Source organism: Pan paniscus, chromosome 14, assembly GCF_029289425.2.
Source record: "Pan paniscus chromosome 14, NHGRI_mPanPan1-v2.0_pri, whole genome shotgun sequence".
NCBI lineage: Eukaryota > Metazoa > Chordata > Mammalia > Primates > Hominidae > Pan > Pan paniscus.
Genome location: NC_073263.2, coordinates 80,961,319 through 80,979,440, shown reverse-complemented (window position 1 = coordinate 80,979,440; position 18,122 = coordinate 80,961,319). Strand labels below are relative to the sequence as shown.

General features: G+C 33.5%; 1 protein-coding gene across 50 annotated transcripts in view; it reads left to right on the top strand.

Annotated features, from left to right (window-relative positions):
• RBM26 (RNA binding motif protein 26) overlaps window positions 1-18,122 on the top strand; it is a 99,233-nt gene that overhangs the window by 15,071 nt on the left and 66,040 nt on the right. For all 50 annotated transcript variants that reach the window (XR_008620657.2, XR_008620656.2, XM_055096896.2 and 47 more), the window contains exon 2: window positions 17,254-17,372. Coding sequence is in view for 48 of the 50 variants with exons in the window: in XM_055096896.2 (XP_054952871.1) it covers window positions 17,254-17,372 (119 nt within the window). In the remaining 2 variants the exon portion in view is untranslated. The remainder of the gene's footprint in view (window positions 1-17,253; window positions 17,373-18,122) is intronic.

The window sequence follows — 18,122 nt, the reverse complement described above, 5'->3', positions numbered from 1 at the left end:
GACTGTAGAGACTGAAGTAAATAAGATTTATTTTCAGTAAGGGGGCATGCCTTTTTTTTGTTAGGCCACTTGAGTGGAGGCTGAGTCAGTTGCCCTGTAGTCTAATTGGTTCTGGGCTTTGTAACAACTTTCGTTTGATTCAGTTCACCATTGCCTTCAAATGCTTTGAGGGCAGAATGAGAATTTTCCCTTTGGGGCTGGGTGCCATGGCTCACACCTGTAATCCCAGCACTCTGGGAGGCCAAGGTGGACAGATCACCTGACATCAGAGGTTCAAGACCATCCTGGCCAATGTGGTGAAACCCCGTCCAAACTAAAAGTACAAAAATTAGCCCGGTGTTGTTATGGGTGCCTGTAATCCCAGCTACTCAGGAGGTTGAGGCAGGAGAATCGCTTGAACCCAGGAGGCGGAGGTTGCAGTGAGCCAAGCTGGTGCCACTGCACTCCAGCCTGGGCAACAGAGCGAGACTCTGTCAAAAATAAAAATAAAATAAAATTTAGCTAATTGCTACAAGGGGGCTGGACTTCCTTTTGTTCAAATAAGACCTTGAAGATCTTGATGCATGTTGAGAAAGGCACGGAATAGAGAAATGGATGCTACAGAAGGAAGTTGGGAGGAAGCAAGAGAAATACTCATGGAAAGCCTTTATATGCTTCCAAAAACGGCACTTTGATTCCAGAGGGCAACGTTTATTTGCCCTCTTGACAGAAAGTAGTAACCTCTAGAGGACTTAGGGCTTGAGGTAAGGACTCGCAAATGGCAGAAGAATTTCTCTTCCTACCAAAGGGGTGCTAACTCAAAAAGCAAGTAGGTGGAATCATTGAAGGGCCAGAGTGAGCCTTTATGGAGGTAGACAAACTGCTTCAAAAGCCACCAGAAAACTCAGCCATGGGGCTGGAATGGAAAGCATATGGTAAGTCGTAAGGAGCTAGCAGAGCGGCAGTTCCAGTTAGTGTTTGTCCCCACAATGTGCCAGCAGACGGGAAGGTTGGAGGTCATTTGAACTGGTAGGGTAAGAACAAGTATAAATCTCAGGGGATATCTGCTGGGGATCCCGGGTCTTTGCTGCTGTGTAAACGCAGTAAAAGCCGCAGGCGCACAAATAATAGGAAGTGTGTGTTTAAGAAGTCACGTGGCATGTAGAGTGAAAACAGAGAAGCAGACTTGCCCCCAAGGTGAACAGTCCAGCAGGTGCACAAAGCCATTTCAGAACACACACACAAAAAAAGAATAGGCAGTGCAGCTTCTTGGAGAAAAGCTGATTTTAGTTGAGAAAACAGGAAACCCCAAGCACTGCACAGTTTTAAGCTTTAACCCTATCATTCTCGTGAGCCTCCTGCCCAGGAGGGCCATTAGTGCCTCAGGTCTACTTGGTGCAGACCCCAAGGTCCTTCCCACCCCCACAAGGTGATCTCAGTGGTCATACGGGGGGAGGAGAGCCACTTGTGACCAAGAGGAATTGTTCTGAGGGTTGGTTAGTAAGCCAGACAGCGAATGGGAGAAGAAAACTGTATGGGGGTTGAATGTCTCCAGCCGAAGACGGTACTGTGTACAGGTCTCTTACAAGTAGGGAATGTACCCAAGTCAGGCGGAACCGATGTATGTTACCTGCTGCAAATCCATATGGATCTGCAGCAACCTCACTTCTTGTCTCAGAAGAAAGAATTCGACCGAGGAGACATAAGGCAGAAGGAGAAACTGAGGCAAGTTTTAGCGCAGGAGTGAATGTTTATTGAAATGGTTTACAGCAAGAATGAAAGGAAGTAAAGTACACTTGGAAGAGGGCCACGTGGGCAGCTTGAGAGATCAGATGCCCGTGGTTCCAGGTTTTTGAATTGCTGGAGAGATCTTTGTTCTTAACTCCTACCTCCTGCCTTTATGACTTTTGGAACTGTTTTTCAGCATTGTTGCTCCTTTCCTTGTCTTTTGAATGGTAACCCACCCAAGAATGCCTCAGAGGGGTTTCACTCAGCCCTTGTGCTCTACACTCAGACTTTGTTAGCTGGAAGCTAGTAGTTCCTTGGTAATCTCTTGTAGTTCTTCCTTGCTCCCAGAATTACTCATGAGTCTTTGGTTAGTAAGTGTTGATGAGTGGCTGTAGACTCACTTTGTGGCTTGTGGTACTTCTGATTCTAATCTCTCGACAGCATGTGTATATGACTGCTAAAAGATGATTTAAAGTTTCGCTGGTTTCTCTGTACCTCCATCTATGGAGTCAGATTTTTCTTCCTGACTTTCCAGCAGGAATGAGAGTAAACATGGGTTTCTTTGCTCTTCTGAAGAGTTTGTCACTTTCTAGAATATAGTTAGTTCATTTACGGATTTTTTTTTTTATTCTTCTCAAGCTTGTTGGGTTTTAAAAAATACTACAGTTTTGTAGTTAAAGCGGCTTGTTTCTTGTTGGGGTGAGAGCAGTGGTCTCTTGTGATGTTCCACATCCAGCCCGAGGTGGAATGGCTAACATAGTTTTAATGCGCGTTTGTTTTATAAAAGTTAGGTTGGAAAATTTTTCCTATGTTTATTTATATATATAAATATATATAAATTATATATGGATAACATATTTTACATATTATGTTTATATATAATATATAACATATAATTATATAACTAATATATTAGAATATATGTGATTTATGATGTAACCATTACATATATAGTACATAATACTTACATAATAATTGTATATAATATATAATGCTCCAGAGATTAATTTAATAATTTAAGAAAATAAGCTTTTTTCCTAAAAAGTAATGGTTACATCATAAATAATATATAATGTAATTATATATAATTACTAATTATATATTACTGTTATACAATTAATTATATATTTTATATATAATTAATATATAATTATATAATAATTATGTATTATTGTATAATATATAATTATATAATAATTATGTATTATTGTATAATATATAATTATATAATAATTATGTATTATTGTATAATATATAATTATATAATAATTATGTATTGTATAATATATAATTATATAATAATTATGTATTATTGTATAATATATAATTATATAATAATTATGTATTATTGTATGATATATAATTATATAATAATTATGTATTATTGTATGATATATAATTATATAATAATTATGTATTATTGTATGATATATAATTATATAATAATTATGTATTATTGTATGATATATAATTATATAATAATTATGTATTATTGTATGATATATAATTATATAATAATTATGTATTATTGTATGATATATAATTATATAATAATTATGTATTATTGTATGATATATAATTATATAATAATTATGTATTATTGTGTAATATTATGTATTGTATAATATATACTTATATAATAATGTATTATTGTATAATATATACTTATGTAATTATGTATTATTGTATAATATATACTTATATAATAATTATGTATTATTGTATAATATATACTTATATAATTATGTATTGTATAATATATACTTATATAATAATTATGTATTATTGTATAATATATACTTATATAATAATTATGTATTGTATAATATATAATTAGATAATTATGTATTATGTATAATATATAATTAGATAATTATGTATTATTGTATAATATATAATTAGATAATTATGTATTGTATAATATATAATTAGATAATTATGTATTATTGTATAATATATAATTAGATAATTATGTATTATTGTATAATATATAATTATGTATTATTGTATAATATATAATTAGATAATTATGTATTGTATAATATATAATTAGATAATTATGTATTATTGTATAATATATAATTAAATAATTATGTATTCTATAATATATAATTAGATAATTGTGTATTATTGTATAATATATAATTAGATAATTGTGTATTATTGTATAATATATAATTAGATAATTGTGTATTATTGTATAATATATAATTAGATAATTGTGTATTATTGTATAATATATAATTAGATAATTGTGTATTATTGTATAATATATAATTAGATAATTGTGTATTATTGTATAATATATAATTAGATAATTGTGTATTATTGTATAATATATAATTAGATAATTGTGTATTATTGTATAATATATAATTAGATAATTGTGTATTGTATAATATATAATTAGATAATTGTGTATTCTATAATATATAATTAGATAATTGTGTATTATTGTATAATATATAATTAGATAATTATGTATTATTGTATAATATATAATTAATTATGTATTATTGTATAATATGTAATTAGATAATTATGTATTATTGTATAACATATAATTATATATTGTGTGTTACATATTATATATTTTTTCCTGTTGATTGTTCATACACTCCCTAGTTTTTCTGATACATTGTTGGTTTCTTAAAAAGTTGATTTGTAGGAGCTTTTCATGTATTAGGGAAATTGTGATATGATCTGCAACTTTCTCTTTCCCATACTGACATTTATGTTTTGATTCTGCTTATGGTAATTTTTCTAATATAGAAATGCTTCGGCTGGGTGCGGTGGCTCACGCCTGTAATCCCAGCACTTTGGGAGGCTGAGGTGGGTGGATCATTTGAGTTCAAGGGTTCGAGACCACCCTGGCCAACATGGTGAAACCATGTCTCTACTAAAAATATAAAAATCAGCCTGGTGTTGTGGTGGGCACCTGTAATCCCAGCTACAGGGGAAGCTGAAGCAGGAGAATCGCTTGAACCCAGGAGGTGGTGGTTGCAGTGACGCTAGATGGCGCCACCGCACTCCAGCCTGAGCTACAGAACAAGACTGTCTCAAAAAAACACACACACAAAAAGAAATGCTTCATTTTATGTAGTTGAATTTATCCTTTATTTCATGGGGTTTGGATTTTCTATTGTAGTCATAGTCAGAAAAACTTTCCATATTTTGAGATGAAGTTACTGCCAGTGATATTATAGCGAAAGCTATCACTAGTTGCGCTTACTGTATGCCAGCATACTAATTGGCTTACCAGTCAATTAATGAACTCTAATTGACTATATGCGTGCTACAAATCATACTGTGACTTACCACGAGAAGTCAGTGAGGCAAAATGGAAACCAGTCACTGTATTTTCTCAAGTAGTATCATCCATGTCCTTTATGATCTTATTTTTAAAGAAAATCCAGGTATGAAGTATGGATATAGCCTTATTTATGTATTTTTATTCAGATGCACACAAAGTTATCTCTATAAAACTTGACTGCATAATCCATGTTTTCCCAGGGATTTGAGATGCAACCTTAAATAGATACTAAGTTCTTATATGTATTTGGGTTTATTCTAGAATTTTTATAGATTGATCTATATCTTTTACACTATTCTCTTATTTTTGGTGATAAAAGGCTAGTCCTCTGTCAATAATGTTCATTTTTAGAATTTTCCTGCCTGGTTTTCCTTGACTGCCCTTGCCCTACAACTTTACTTTGAAAATTTTGAATATACAGAAAAGTTGAAAGAATTTTACAGTGACATACCCGTCATTGAGATTCTACCATTAACATTTTAGTGTGCTTGTCACTATTATCCTTTGGTTCATTTCAGAGTAAATCGCAGATGTCAGTGCACTTACCCCTAAAGCATGCATACCATGCTTTACTTCAGTATTTTAGTTTAATTTTAGAATACAGATACAATCAAGTGCACAGATCTTAAGTGTACCATTTTATAGTTTTGACAAGTGTATACATTTTTGTAACCCAGTCACCTGTTAAGATAACATTACCCTTGCCCTGGAAAATTTACTCATTTCTTTTCCCATGCCCCCACCTACCTCTAGAAGAAAGCAGTGTTCTGCCTTTTTTACACTATATATTAGTATTACCTGTTATAGAACTTTTCTGTCAGTGGAATCAGAGTATTATTTTGAGCAAGGCTTTAATGTGCCTGAGATTTATCCATATTATTGCATATATCTGTAGTTTGCTTCTTTGTATTGCTGAGTAGTATTCTGTTGTCAGAATCATGGTATATACAGTAGTTAACAATAATAATGCTGTCATTATTTTTAGGCTGGATTAGTTAATTTGACACAATTTCTTAAGTCTTACTAATTAAAAATAGTACATGATGGTTCTAATAAAAATTTAAACAGTGTAGAAATAGAAACCAAAAATCAGTCTTCTTATTCCTTTCTGATTCTCATATATAAACTTGTAAACATATATCTGTAAAAATATGCATGTGCCACCTATTGATGAATATACATAACTTTTTTTCATAGATAGAATCATTTATATGTTGCTACTACAACTAATATTTCCAGTAACACTGCACATCATCCCATAAAAGTATACTGTTAGGTAGATTCCTATTCTTTCCAGTGGTTCCATAGAATTCCATTATGTGAGTGTATTGCACTTTGTTTAAATAGTGCTTTATTTATGATGTAATTATTACTTTTTAGGGGAAAAAAGCTTATTTTCTTGAATTATTTAAGTACTTCCTGTATGTAGTCAAGGAAGACTTACCAAAAGACTTTGACTTGAAAAGCAAAATCCTCTTTACGTTTCCCATCCTTGAACTTTTACTGTTAATATGTAGTTTTTATGCCGTTACAATGGCTGAAATCCAGTGTTTTGCATGACCAAATTATCTACGGCCATACCACTCTGAACACCCCTGATCTCATCTAACTTGGAAGGCAAGCAGGATTAGGCTTGGTTAGTACGTGGATGAGAGACTATAGTTTATGTAACCATTCTGTTCTTATTTGTCATTTAGGTTGTTTGCTTTTTTCTTTGGCTTTCCAAATAACTATTTTTTCCCGTTTCTTTTTTTCTTTAACAACGCAACTGGTACACTGTTTTTGACTTTTTAACTCTGCAATGAACATCTTCCTCTATGTGTATGTTTGCTTTATTCTCATTAGTAGAAGTTATTTTCTAGAAGTCAGCTAATGCTGCTGTTGGAGGCTTTCTTAGTATTAAGTATACTTTCTTGGTTTAAATCCAGTACTTCAGAGGAACTTGTTTTATGATGTTATGTATTGCATTATAAGTAGTTCCTCATTTTGTTTTTTGTTTCAAAGAGCCATTTTAAAAGAAGTTACGGGAGATAGTGTGTCAGTGTAAATTCTAGCCTACTTTTGAGTTCTGTATATCTCTGCTCCATACATTCTGCAATTATTTATTTTCCATTTTACAGGCAATTTAAAAGTTGATAAAAAAATTTATAAAATCTTAAATGAAGTCACTTATAAATGAAAAGTGTTTGAATGATTATAGATTCCACATAGCATTAATATATACTTCAGCCGGTCGTTTATTTGTTGCTCCTTGTAATAGTTATAAATGCAATAACAGGTACTTTGAGGCCTGTAACTTGTGATCTTTTTTGGACATATTTTGTAAGAAATTGTCATTGTGACGTTTCTTATTTGTTACTATTACTTTCTTTAATGATCTCAAGTGCTTATTTTACCTTTTTAAAAAGTTTAATTTTTTATAGTAGCAAGCAGACTGAAATAGGTAGAACTTATTTTTGAAAACTGCTTTATAAACTTGCAGTTACCAGTCTCTAAAGTTGTTAATGTACTTACCTAAATTGAATCGTGTTAAGTTTGGATGCCTGTGATGACATTAAACAGCCAAATTGGAGGAACAGTTAAGTTCTGTGAGAATACATGAAGTTTGGAGGAATTGTGAGTATACGTTGTGATTAGGAAAAGGCTCTTGAATCCACCTAGCCTCTGTGGGTTTCAGATGTAGAGGAAGTTTTATTGCTATACTGAAGTGATTGGACAATTTTGGAGCTATATTATGAGATGTGGGGAAGGTTAAAACAGGAGTTACTTGATCCAGTCTCTTTTTAAGAATGTTGCTTGCTGGGCGCGGTGGCTCACGCCTATAATCCCAGCACTTTGGGAGGCCCAAGTGGGTGGATCACCTGAGGTCAGAAGTTCGAGACCAGCCTGGCCACCATGGTGAAACCCCCATCTCTACTTAAAATACAAAAATTAGCCGGACGTGGTGGTACATGCCTGTAATCCCAGCTACTGGGGAGGCTGAGGCAGGAGAATTGCTTGAACCCGGGAGGCGGAGGTTGCAGTCAGCCGAGATCGCCACTGCATTCCAGTTTATGGCATGTAGAGATTTGATTAGATAAAACGTTTTGAAGACAAAGGAAGACTAGTTAGCTATTTCTTAGTCTAGTTTAAGAGTGAGTTGTGAAATGCCTGAATTTAGATTGCTATAATGTTGGTAATTAGAAGCTCCTTCTCAATACATTGTGATTTGTTCTAGGGAAAAGGCAGGCATAATTATCTGTAATACCAACGGGAGAAACAGTCAAACATACCAGTAGTTGCTATGTAACAGTGGTAGAAACAATGTACAGAAATTATATAAGTCTGGCAATTTAGGAGAAATACACAAAATGTTTCTATTAAGTAGAATTTATTTATGCCTTCTAAGGGCTCAAAATTTGGTCATGAGTGCTGAGGAAATGGGATTCTGTGACTCTTTAGAAAGACATAAAGAAAAAAAATTCTCTTGAAGATTCTAATGCTATGTACTAAATTATTTTGAAATTCAGTTAACTAAACGTTACTGGGAATGGGAAGGGAGAAAGAGCGCAAGGTGGTGAAAGCCAAATATTTTTTCACAAAAATGACCCACTTTTTCAGATCGTATGGTTCAGTGCCTTTTTTTTTTTAAAAATGAGTAAACTAAAGCCTAGAGAAATAAAATGCTAATGCAGGATTATATAACTAGTGAATAAAGCAGAAATAACACCAGACTGGAAATCTGAAAATTGTTTTTTGGAGTACAGTTCAGTGCTTTTCTTCAATACCAGACTGTTTCATGGAAAGGCTAACAATTTGGCTTGGGACAAAGTAGGTTTGAAAGGTAATATAGGACTTAAAATATAGCAACCAGAATTTAACTAAAGTATATTTTTAGGGGTGATTATAGGCATTTTTTTTTATCATAGTTCATTATTTAGTAATCCCTTAACGATTGTTAGGGTGCTTGGCAGGTTAATAAAGTGTGTCTTATTTGTAATTATATTTATTTGTAATTATTTCTAGTTTGGCAAGTCAGCTGTTAGATGAAAAAACTGAAGCTTAGTTTGCTTAGTCTTAAGATTCATGACCGGAAAAGTGTCCATAATAATTTCTCATTTTTAAAGATAAATTTTGGCATGACTGTGGTAACCGTATCAGAAAATTTTGGTAGCAATGTTAGAGAAAGACTTAGAAGTGAGTCTCTAACATATATAACCACACAGCATTAGCCAGACCTTTTAAAGAAATATGAGAAAAAGGTTAAAGGCTTAATCGACTCAGCCAAATTTATCCAACAGGATGATAGAACTAGGTTTTTTGTATTTCTAGTTTTAGTGCTATTTCTTTTGGATAATTTTGCCTTTTTGGTTTTAAAAGAAAATGTTCACTAGCCTCTGCTCTCTCATTTTAGTAACCAGAGGGATGGATTACCTGAGATCTGTTGTTAACTAGATAGAATGTGAGTAATGGAGTGGGGGTGGCCTCTAGAACCAGTCTTTTCTCAGATAACTCAATTCTTCCTCAACTATGAATAGGAATTAAAAAAAAAAACCCTAAATATGAAGGTTAGTCATGGGTTACCATATTGCAGATACACCTTTTTTTTTTTTTTTTTTTAAAGAGAGAGTTCTGTGGCTTGATGTATAACCATAATTATAACCACAACTGTCTGTGCTTAATTTGTCATTTGGGCTGCTGCTGTTTGCACTGAACAGTACAAACTTTTACTTTGGTTTTGTTATCTGACTATTGGGTCTTTGACACTTAATGGGCACTTCTTTTTTTTTTTTTATTTAATTTAGAAGTTATGTAACTTCTAAAGCTATGGTTCTCAAGTGTGATATCAGGATTCCTGGAATTTCCTGAGAGCCTTTCATGGTGTCTATGAGGTCCTTGTTTTTCCAACTATGTATCTGTGTCAGGTCAGGTTTTCTTCATGTACTTCAACCAGTATAACATGTCATAACAGACTGAATGTAAAAACAGATATAAGAATCGGCCTGTCTTCTATTAAGCCAAACAAAGGTATTTGCAAAAAGTGTAAAACATGGTCACTCTTCTCAGAAAATTTGTATTTTATTTTGGAAAAATAGTTTTTGTGTTTTTTTTTAATTTTAAAAATATGGTATTTAATTTCAGGTGAGGCTGTTTATCATAGAGCTCTGCCTATCCCTGACCTGCAGTGGGGATATGACCTAAATGGGGAAGATGAGTCATTTTCAGAGGCCAGTACGGATGCTGGGGGAGAGAAGAGTAGGCTCCTTTTTCTGGTTTCACTAGCTGTTAGAATAATGTAAGCTGGGAACTGCTTGGGGGCCATCATTTTTGACACACATAGAGAGCATTTCTGAAAGTGAAAAATGCAGAATAGAGAGTCCTGGTGATATGATTTGAACTCCTGGATTCAGAAAAAAAGCCAGCCCCACATATGGGCTTCCTGTTTGTTTGCACATAAATTCTTCTTCTGATTACTCAAACAGTTTTTATGCTAGTTTTAATGGATTTATTATATCAAACTAAACTAAATTTTTTCTCAATTTTAATTCTTATTAAATATTGATATAACTCTTTTAAATAAAAAGCTGTTTGGAGTGGTTCCTATTTTTAAAGCATAGAGGGCTCCTGATACCAAAAAGTTTGAGAACCACTGTTCTAAAAGTAAGATGGAATCATGCTATTTCTTGGAATGATGTGGGGGAATAAAAAACTGGCCAATAGTTTTCAGTGTTATAATTACATGTATTGTGATACATTTTGCAGTGATGAAGAAGTATTAATAGATTGTGTGATGCTCAAGGATGGATCATATTTAGATATGCTTATATTTTGATTTTATTTTGTAGAATGAACTGGGTGTATAATAACTCTTAATGAGTAGTCTTTGCTGTAACTAATTACTGTATATAAGTAATCTATTTTTGCTTTCTTGTTTGAATTAAGTGAAGCATGTAATAAACTACAATTAAAATTTTCAATGTATGTATTATGCTTGCTGCAATGAAATTTGGATTTTTAAAAGAGTAATTCTAAGTACAGAATATAAAATCATGACTTTGATGCAAATTAGATATTTTTCCTGAATATAAAATGAAAATTTGGAAGGAACAGACGTGGGTGCATATCCGTGTTCTAAAGTTACTCAGTTAACATATTTAAATTTAATTTTTAATTCCCACTACCACCTCCAGCTTCTTTTCAAGATTACTGAAAATGGAAGCTTGGGTTAAATTCCGTGAGTTATATTCTACTGAATTTCTAAAGTCTCCAAGAAACTCGTGCAAAACAAACTTTTTGAAATATTGTATTGGAGTATTATAGCTTTCTTTACGGTCTCATTACTGTTTTGAAAATCTGAAAAACTAAAACACAATATGGGTGTGTTGGGGGATTAGTAGAACCTTTATTTCCAGAGGTGATTTGTTTCTTATTAAGAATATTTAGTTTTTAAAGATATTTTATTATAACATTTGATTTTCTGTATTAATTTGGCTTCTGTAACTTTAGTGTGTGTACTTCCCTCTCCACCCCAGATATAGTTGGAAGAGAATGACCTTCTTAGATGGTCACTTCTATGCTTTTAAAGTGTATGCATGAAGCTGGAAGTCTCCAACTGAACTGTTTTTAAAAACAAAGATGCCAGCTGGGCACTATTGCTCACACCTGTAAATCCCAACACTTTGGGAGGCCGAGGAAGAAGGATCACTTGAGGCCAGGAGTTCGAAACCAGCCTGGTCAACAGAGCACGACCCTATTTGTACACCCAAACAAAAATTAGCCAGGTGTAGTTGTGTGCACCTGTAGTCCTAGCTACTGGGGAGGCAGCAGTGGGAGGATCTCTTGGCAGGAGTTCAAGGCTTCAGTGAACCATGATTGCACCACCGCCCTCCAGCCTGGGTAACAGCAAGACTTTGTCTCTAAAAAAATGAAATGAAAAAAAAAAAAAACTTTATTAGCTGTATCCTTAACACAGTATATTCAGGAATTGACAAAGTTTTATTTTTATGCCTTTAAAATCATTGATGTGAATGACTTCATAGTGATTTGGAAATTTAATTTGCCAAAGCTCACTGAAGCAGTTAATTTGAAATCCTTGGAGAATTAAAATTGGAAACCCCAGTGTTCGTGAATGCTCACTTTGCTCCATTTCACTGGACTCCTGTCCCTCATATGTGTCAAGAAGGTCAAGTAGGCCTTAGGCTCTTTCTGATGGGTTCCCTTGGCTTGGGCTTTTTAAAATTTTTTCTTTTCGGGATAGCCATAAAGCATATTTGCATTCCATTTCCATTCCTATCTAAATTCAGATCCCTGTTTAAATGTCCCTTCAACAGAGTCCTTCCTTGATAATCTTAAATAATACTTGTTTCATCTTTTCTGTTTTCTTTCTCCTTACCTTTCTTCCTTTCTCCTCCTTTACACTTTATCTTTTCAACCTGGATTTTTCCTCAGAGCACGTGTCTACATGACAATACATACTATAAACGTATGTTTGTGTAATATGCATATTGGCTCCCCCCACCCCCCAATGTAAATTCCGTGGCAACAGTGATGTTTCTAAAAGTTGTATTTTCAGGATCTAGAACAGTGACAGAGTAGGTGCTTTTAAAATTTTCTTGAATAATGAATGCGATATTTGGACGATAATCACTAAACCCAACATACTTATTTTCTTATTTTATTCATCAAACTTTATATGAAGATGAAAGATTCCCTGACAGAAATGAGCCATTGATCTAGTGAGACATATATTTGTATGTATATTCTCTCGCTTAGTAACTATTAATATGTCTCAGATCTTTTGTAGTGTGTATTTTATCTACAGTGTAATTTTTAAAAAATGCTTTTCTATTACTAATATATGTAGATCAGTAATTGAACAGACTACTGTGTTATATTTCATATATTTGCACAGTATCTTATGAACAGATTTAAACCTAATGATTTTACTCATTGATACTTGTGCGGGATTTACTATCCAGTCCAGTGCTTATTTGCCAAGAGCTGTTCAGTCTATGCTTGAAACCATTCTAATGAGGGAGAACCCTCAGGCAGTTTATTCTGCCTTTGGGAGGCCTCTGATTATTTAAAAAAAAAAAAAAAAAAAAAAGCCTATCTCTATTTTAAGCCAAAACCTGTTTGGCTGCTTCTGCTTACTGGCTTTAGTTACATTCCTTGGAGGATATATTGGACAAATGTAATCCTTTTTCCTTGTGATAACCTTTCAATTATTTGAAGACTTACCAAGTTCTCTCTGACATTTCAGTTCTCTAGGCTGAGAATCCCTAGAAAACCATCTAATAATGATATCCATTTACCATCTTGGTCATTTTCTAAGAATCTATTTGAGTTTGTTTATGCATTTATAAAGGTGGAACCTAGAACTGAAAGCACTAACACTCTACTGCATAGGAGAGCAGCACTCTTCCCTGTCTAGTTCTCAGTTTTCTGTTTTATTGCATGTTTATAATTTGTTTCCCCCCCAGCCATTTCACACTTTCATTTCCTTTAACTTAACCGTTTACTAAAGTGCTTAAGTTTTAACCTTCTGTTTGCCTTCTACAAATGCTATTGTTGAGTTAGATCTCATGCCTTATTTTGTAGTTTTTGCTTTTGTTTGTATTCTGCTCCCTCACCAGCCCCAACACACACACAGAAGAGTAATTGCAGTTGGAGCACTTGGTGATCATAATCATACTTTATTGGCAGATTTTGTTGTTTGTGGGAGCTAAGAAGTACTTTTCAAAACTTGATTATTTTTTTCCCCGATCTATAAGGCAATTTCAGGTCTACTTTTTCTTTCACACATTTTCAGGATGCTAGCAGTATATAGCAGGGGTAAAGAAAAGTCTAGCTCTGACAAGATATAGATCATTCCAATTACAAACCTTTTATCAGCAGTGGCAACTGGTAAAGTACCTCGAACAATCTTGCTAGCCATGGAGATAATTTTTAAAAATAATTTGCTATATGAATATAGTTTTTTTAATTAGTTAATTTGAATGTTTATTTAATTGACTTTGCATAACATCATTACTAGAAGTTCAGATAATATAACATTTAAGACAAATAGAAAAGAGAACATAGGTTTTGCCTTTCTGTTCCTGATACATAACATTTCAGTATATTATTAAATTTCTGTGGTCCATATTTTTTACTCAGCTTTTTGTTTTCAAAAATATTGAAGTAAAAATGGAACTTCTTGTAGGACTTAAGAAAAATTGTTTCCCAAATGCAAATTCAGTTGTTTTGCCATTAAATGTGAAATTATAACCCCTGCTTCTATATAATTTGAACTTTTAACAAATGTTAAAAAGTCATCTGCCTTTCAGATGATTTCAAGGATTTAGAACTGTATATGGTAGTATATTTGTTGTGGCTAATGGTTTTTTATTCAGTTCAGATTGCTTCTACAGAAGATGTTGAGCAGAGATTCTTCTTTAATTCTATCTTGCTGTTTTATCCAACTGTGGTTTATAGACCATAATAATTATAAAAATCACGAAAGCCTTCCTCTAGATTTTTAGCTGCTAACATTTTAATTCAGTTTTAAAATGTCCTATTTAAAAAATAATGGTGCAAAAATGAAATAGATTTGGTATTTCGTTGAGAGAATTGAAAAATGACAGGTAAGTTACTGGAAAAACCACTAATAAGTTAAAAATTCACCACAACAATCAAACCAATATTAAATTACAGCATTTAGACTCAGCGTAGACTGAATTTATATACAGCAGTTGCAGTAAAACACAATAATAATATTATGTATCATAATGATTTCCAGTAAATTGAAATATGTTTAGCTTGATGTCTAGTTTGGTTGATGTCTGGTTGATTTGGTTGATAGGGAGTGACTGTAACTCTAGGTGTTTAAAAAGTAAATTGGAAGTCAGGTTTCTGGCACCTCGTTGTAAGAGGCAGTCTAGTGTGGTGGTTAAGAATGTGGACTTTGGAGTATGAGATTTAGTTTTAAATCTTGATTCATTTCCTTGCTGTGTAGTCTTGGGAAGTCTAGCTTTTCTCTGAACCTCAGTTTCTTTATCAGTAAAGTGAGAGCCCAATATAGTATGTAAAATTAGAAGTGCAGTTCATGGCACAAACTAGGTGTTGAGTAAGTGTTAGTAATTAACTACTGCTATTATTTTATTGTTAGTTACTCTAACTTGTAAAATGTTAATAATTTTAGCTTAGTTATTAACAATTATATTATTCTTTTGAATTGGATGAAAATAGTTCAGGCATCAAAAATTTCCCGTCCTGACATTGTTAATTGAAATAAACCAGGCACAGAAAGATTAATGCTGTATGTTACCACTCATATATGGGAGCTAAATAAGTTGGTCTCATATAAGTAGAAAGTAGAATAGTGGTTACCAAATGCTGGGAAGGGTGGTAGGGAGATAGGGAGAGGTTGGTTAACAGATACAAAGTTACGCTGGATTGGATGAGTAAGTTCTAGTGTTGTTTAACACTGTAGGGTAACTACAGTTAATTTATTATATATTTTCAGATAGCTAGAAGAGAAGATTTTGAATGTTCCCAACACAAAGAAATAAATGTTTTAGGTGATAGATAGGCTAATTACCCTGGTTGTTCATTACACATTGCATACAGGTATCAAAATATCACATTGTACTCTGTGAATACATACAATTATTATGTGGTTTTTTTTTAAAAAAACTTTCCCTTCTTATCCTGTCCCTCCTTTACTTAGTTCATACTATCATCCTGTCCAGATAGCCGTAGTTTATTTATCCTTCCACATATGTATAAACCAGATTTCTCTCTTCTCCCCCAACACAAATGGCAAATACTATACAAACCTTTTCTTTGTCTTGCATTTTTAATTTAATAAATTGATATGAAGATTTCTTTAAGGGTTGAAAACTTCATTACCTGTCTTTTTATCTTTTTGCTACATGTCATTCTTTTGTGTGGATTTTAATACAGTTTATTTTTCCAGTTCTCTCTAAATGGACATGTGCACATTTTTGATTTTACAATCAATATGACAATGAATAACTTGTACACATGTCATTTTGAACACGTGAGTATATGTGTAGAATAAATTCGCAGATGTAAATTGCATTTGTGACCTTGATACTACCAGAGTATTCTATCAGCTACCAGTTTACTCACACCAGCTCATGTTTAAAATTGCGTTTTCATTAGTCTTGCCACCAGAATACATTTTCATATTTATTGGATTTTGCCAACCTGATAACTGAAAAATATTTCAGTGTAACTTAAATTTGTATTTCTCTTATGGGTGAGGTTGAATTTTTACTCATTTAAGAGTCATTTTTATTTATTTTATGGTTTAGCATCTATTCATATCCTTTGTCTTTTTTTTTCTTATAATGTTAGTCTTGGTAAAAACACTGTGGGTTAGGGGAATTAGCCTTTTTGCGATGAGATAAACTGAGCTTGTTTTTCATTTGTTGACTCTTCATTCTGAGTTTTTTTTTTGTTCTGTTTTTTATAATCATGTTACTTTTTTGATAATATGGATTTTGTGTCTTCCTTACTCCAGGGTTAAATAAATTGTGTTTTCCTCTGACATGTTTCCAAGTTTATTTTGTAAAAGGCAACTGCCAAGTTGTCTCAATACATTTTCTTTTTTTTTTTTGAGATAGGGTTCTTACTCTGTCACCCAGACTGGAATGCAGTGATGTGATCCCAAATCACTGCAGCTTTGAACTTCTGGGCTCAGATGATTCTTCCCCCTCAGCCTCCCGAGTAGCTGGGACTACAGGCACACACTACCATGCTTAATTTTTTTTTTTTTTTTTTGGTAGAGACTGGGTTTCGCCATTTTGCCCAGACTGGTCTTGAACTCCTGGGCTCAAGCGATCTGCCCGCCTAGGTCTCCCAAGGTGCTGTCATGACAGGACTGATTCACTGTGCCTGGCCTCAATACTGTTTATTGCATAATTTATCTCTTCTTAGTTGGTTTGGATGCCACTTTTATAAAATCTGAATTCCTAGTACATTTGGATCCATTTCTAGACTTTCTTTTTTTGCTGTTTAAACTAATATACTGATGGGTATGTTTTTAAGAAATAAAATGGCTACACATAGCATTAAGGAGTGTTAGTATAAAGAGAACTTAAATTTCTTCAAGGTCCTCTGTGACCCAGGTGCTTTTTACATGTATTAACTCACTTAACTATTATTCTCACTAATTCAGTTTGTAACTGGAATTTGTAGAATGTGCAGTTGGCTAAATTTTCTTCAACATTGGTTTTTTTCTTTAGCTGTGATGCAGATCCATCCGCCCTAGCAAAATATGTTCTGGCTTTGGTAAAGAAAGACAAAAGTGAAAAAGAGTTAAAGGCATTATGTATTGATCAGCTGGATGTATTTCTTCAGAAAGGTAAGATCTTTGGTTTAAAAATACTACTATATTTTAAAAAGTTATTCAAGGCTTGGCACAGTGGCTCACGCCTGTAATCCCAGCACTTTGGGAGGCTGAGGTGGGTGGATCACCTGAGGTCAGGAGTTCAAGACCAGCCTGGCAAACATGGTGAAACCCTGTCTCTACATAAAATATAAAAATTAGCCGGGCATGATGGTGGGTGCCTGTAATCCCGGCTACTCGGGAGGCTGAGGCAGGAGAATTGCTTGAACCTGGGAGGCAGAGGTTGCTGTGAGCTGAGATCGCGCTATTGCACTCCAGCCTGGGTGACAAAGTGAGACTCATCTCAAAAAAAATAAATGAAGTTATTTAAAATAAGTTTATCCACAGAATATTAAAGGAACTCAGTAAGAAGCCCTAATTTTAACAAAGTTAAATAAACAGTATTATTATTGAGTATATCCATAGCTTATTTAAAATGGATGCCACCTCTCAGTAATGTCCATGTGCTTATTCTTAAAGCATGTTGATATTTTTTCTTACATAGATTAAAAGATTAAGAAAATGACTGCCTATTTATTTAAAGCTAGTACTGCTTAGGAAACTGCTTTGAATCTTACCTAGCGCATTGCTTTTCAGCTTTTTGTACCTTGCCACATCTAGATTATGATAGTGTTTGTGTTTGCAACACTGAGTAGGCGATGTGGAGAAGACTTAGTCATGGCTGGAGGTGACTAGCCCAGAGGGCTGCGACCATTCCAGTCCCTA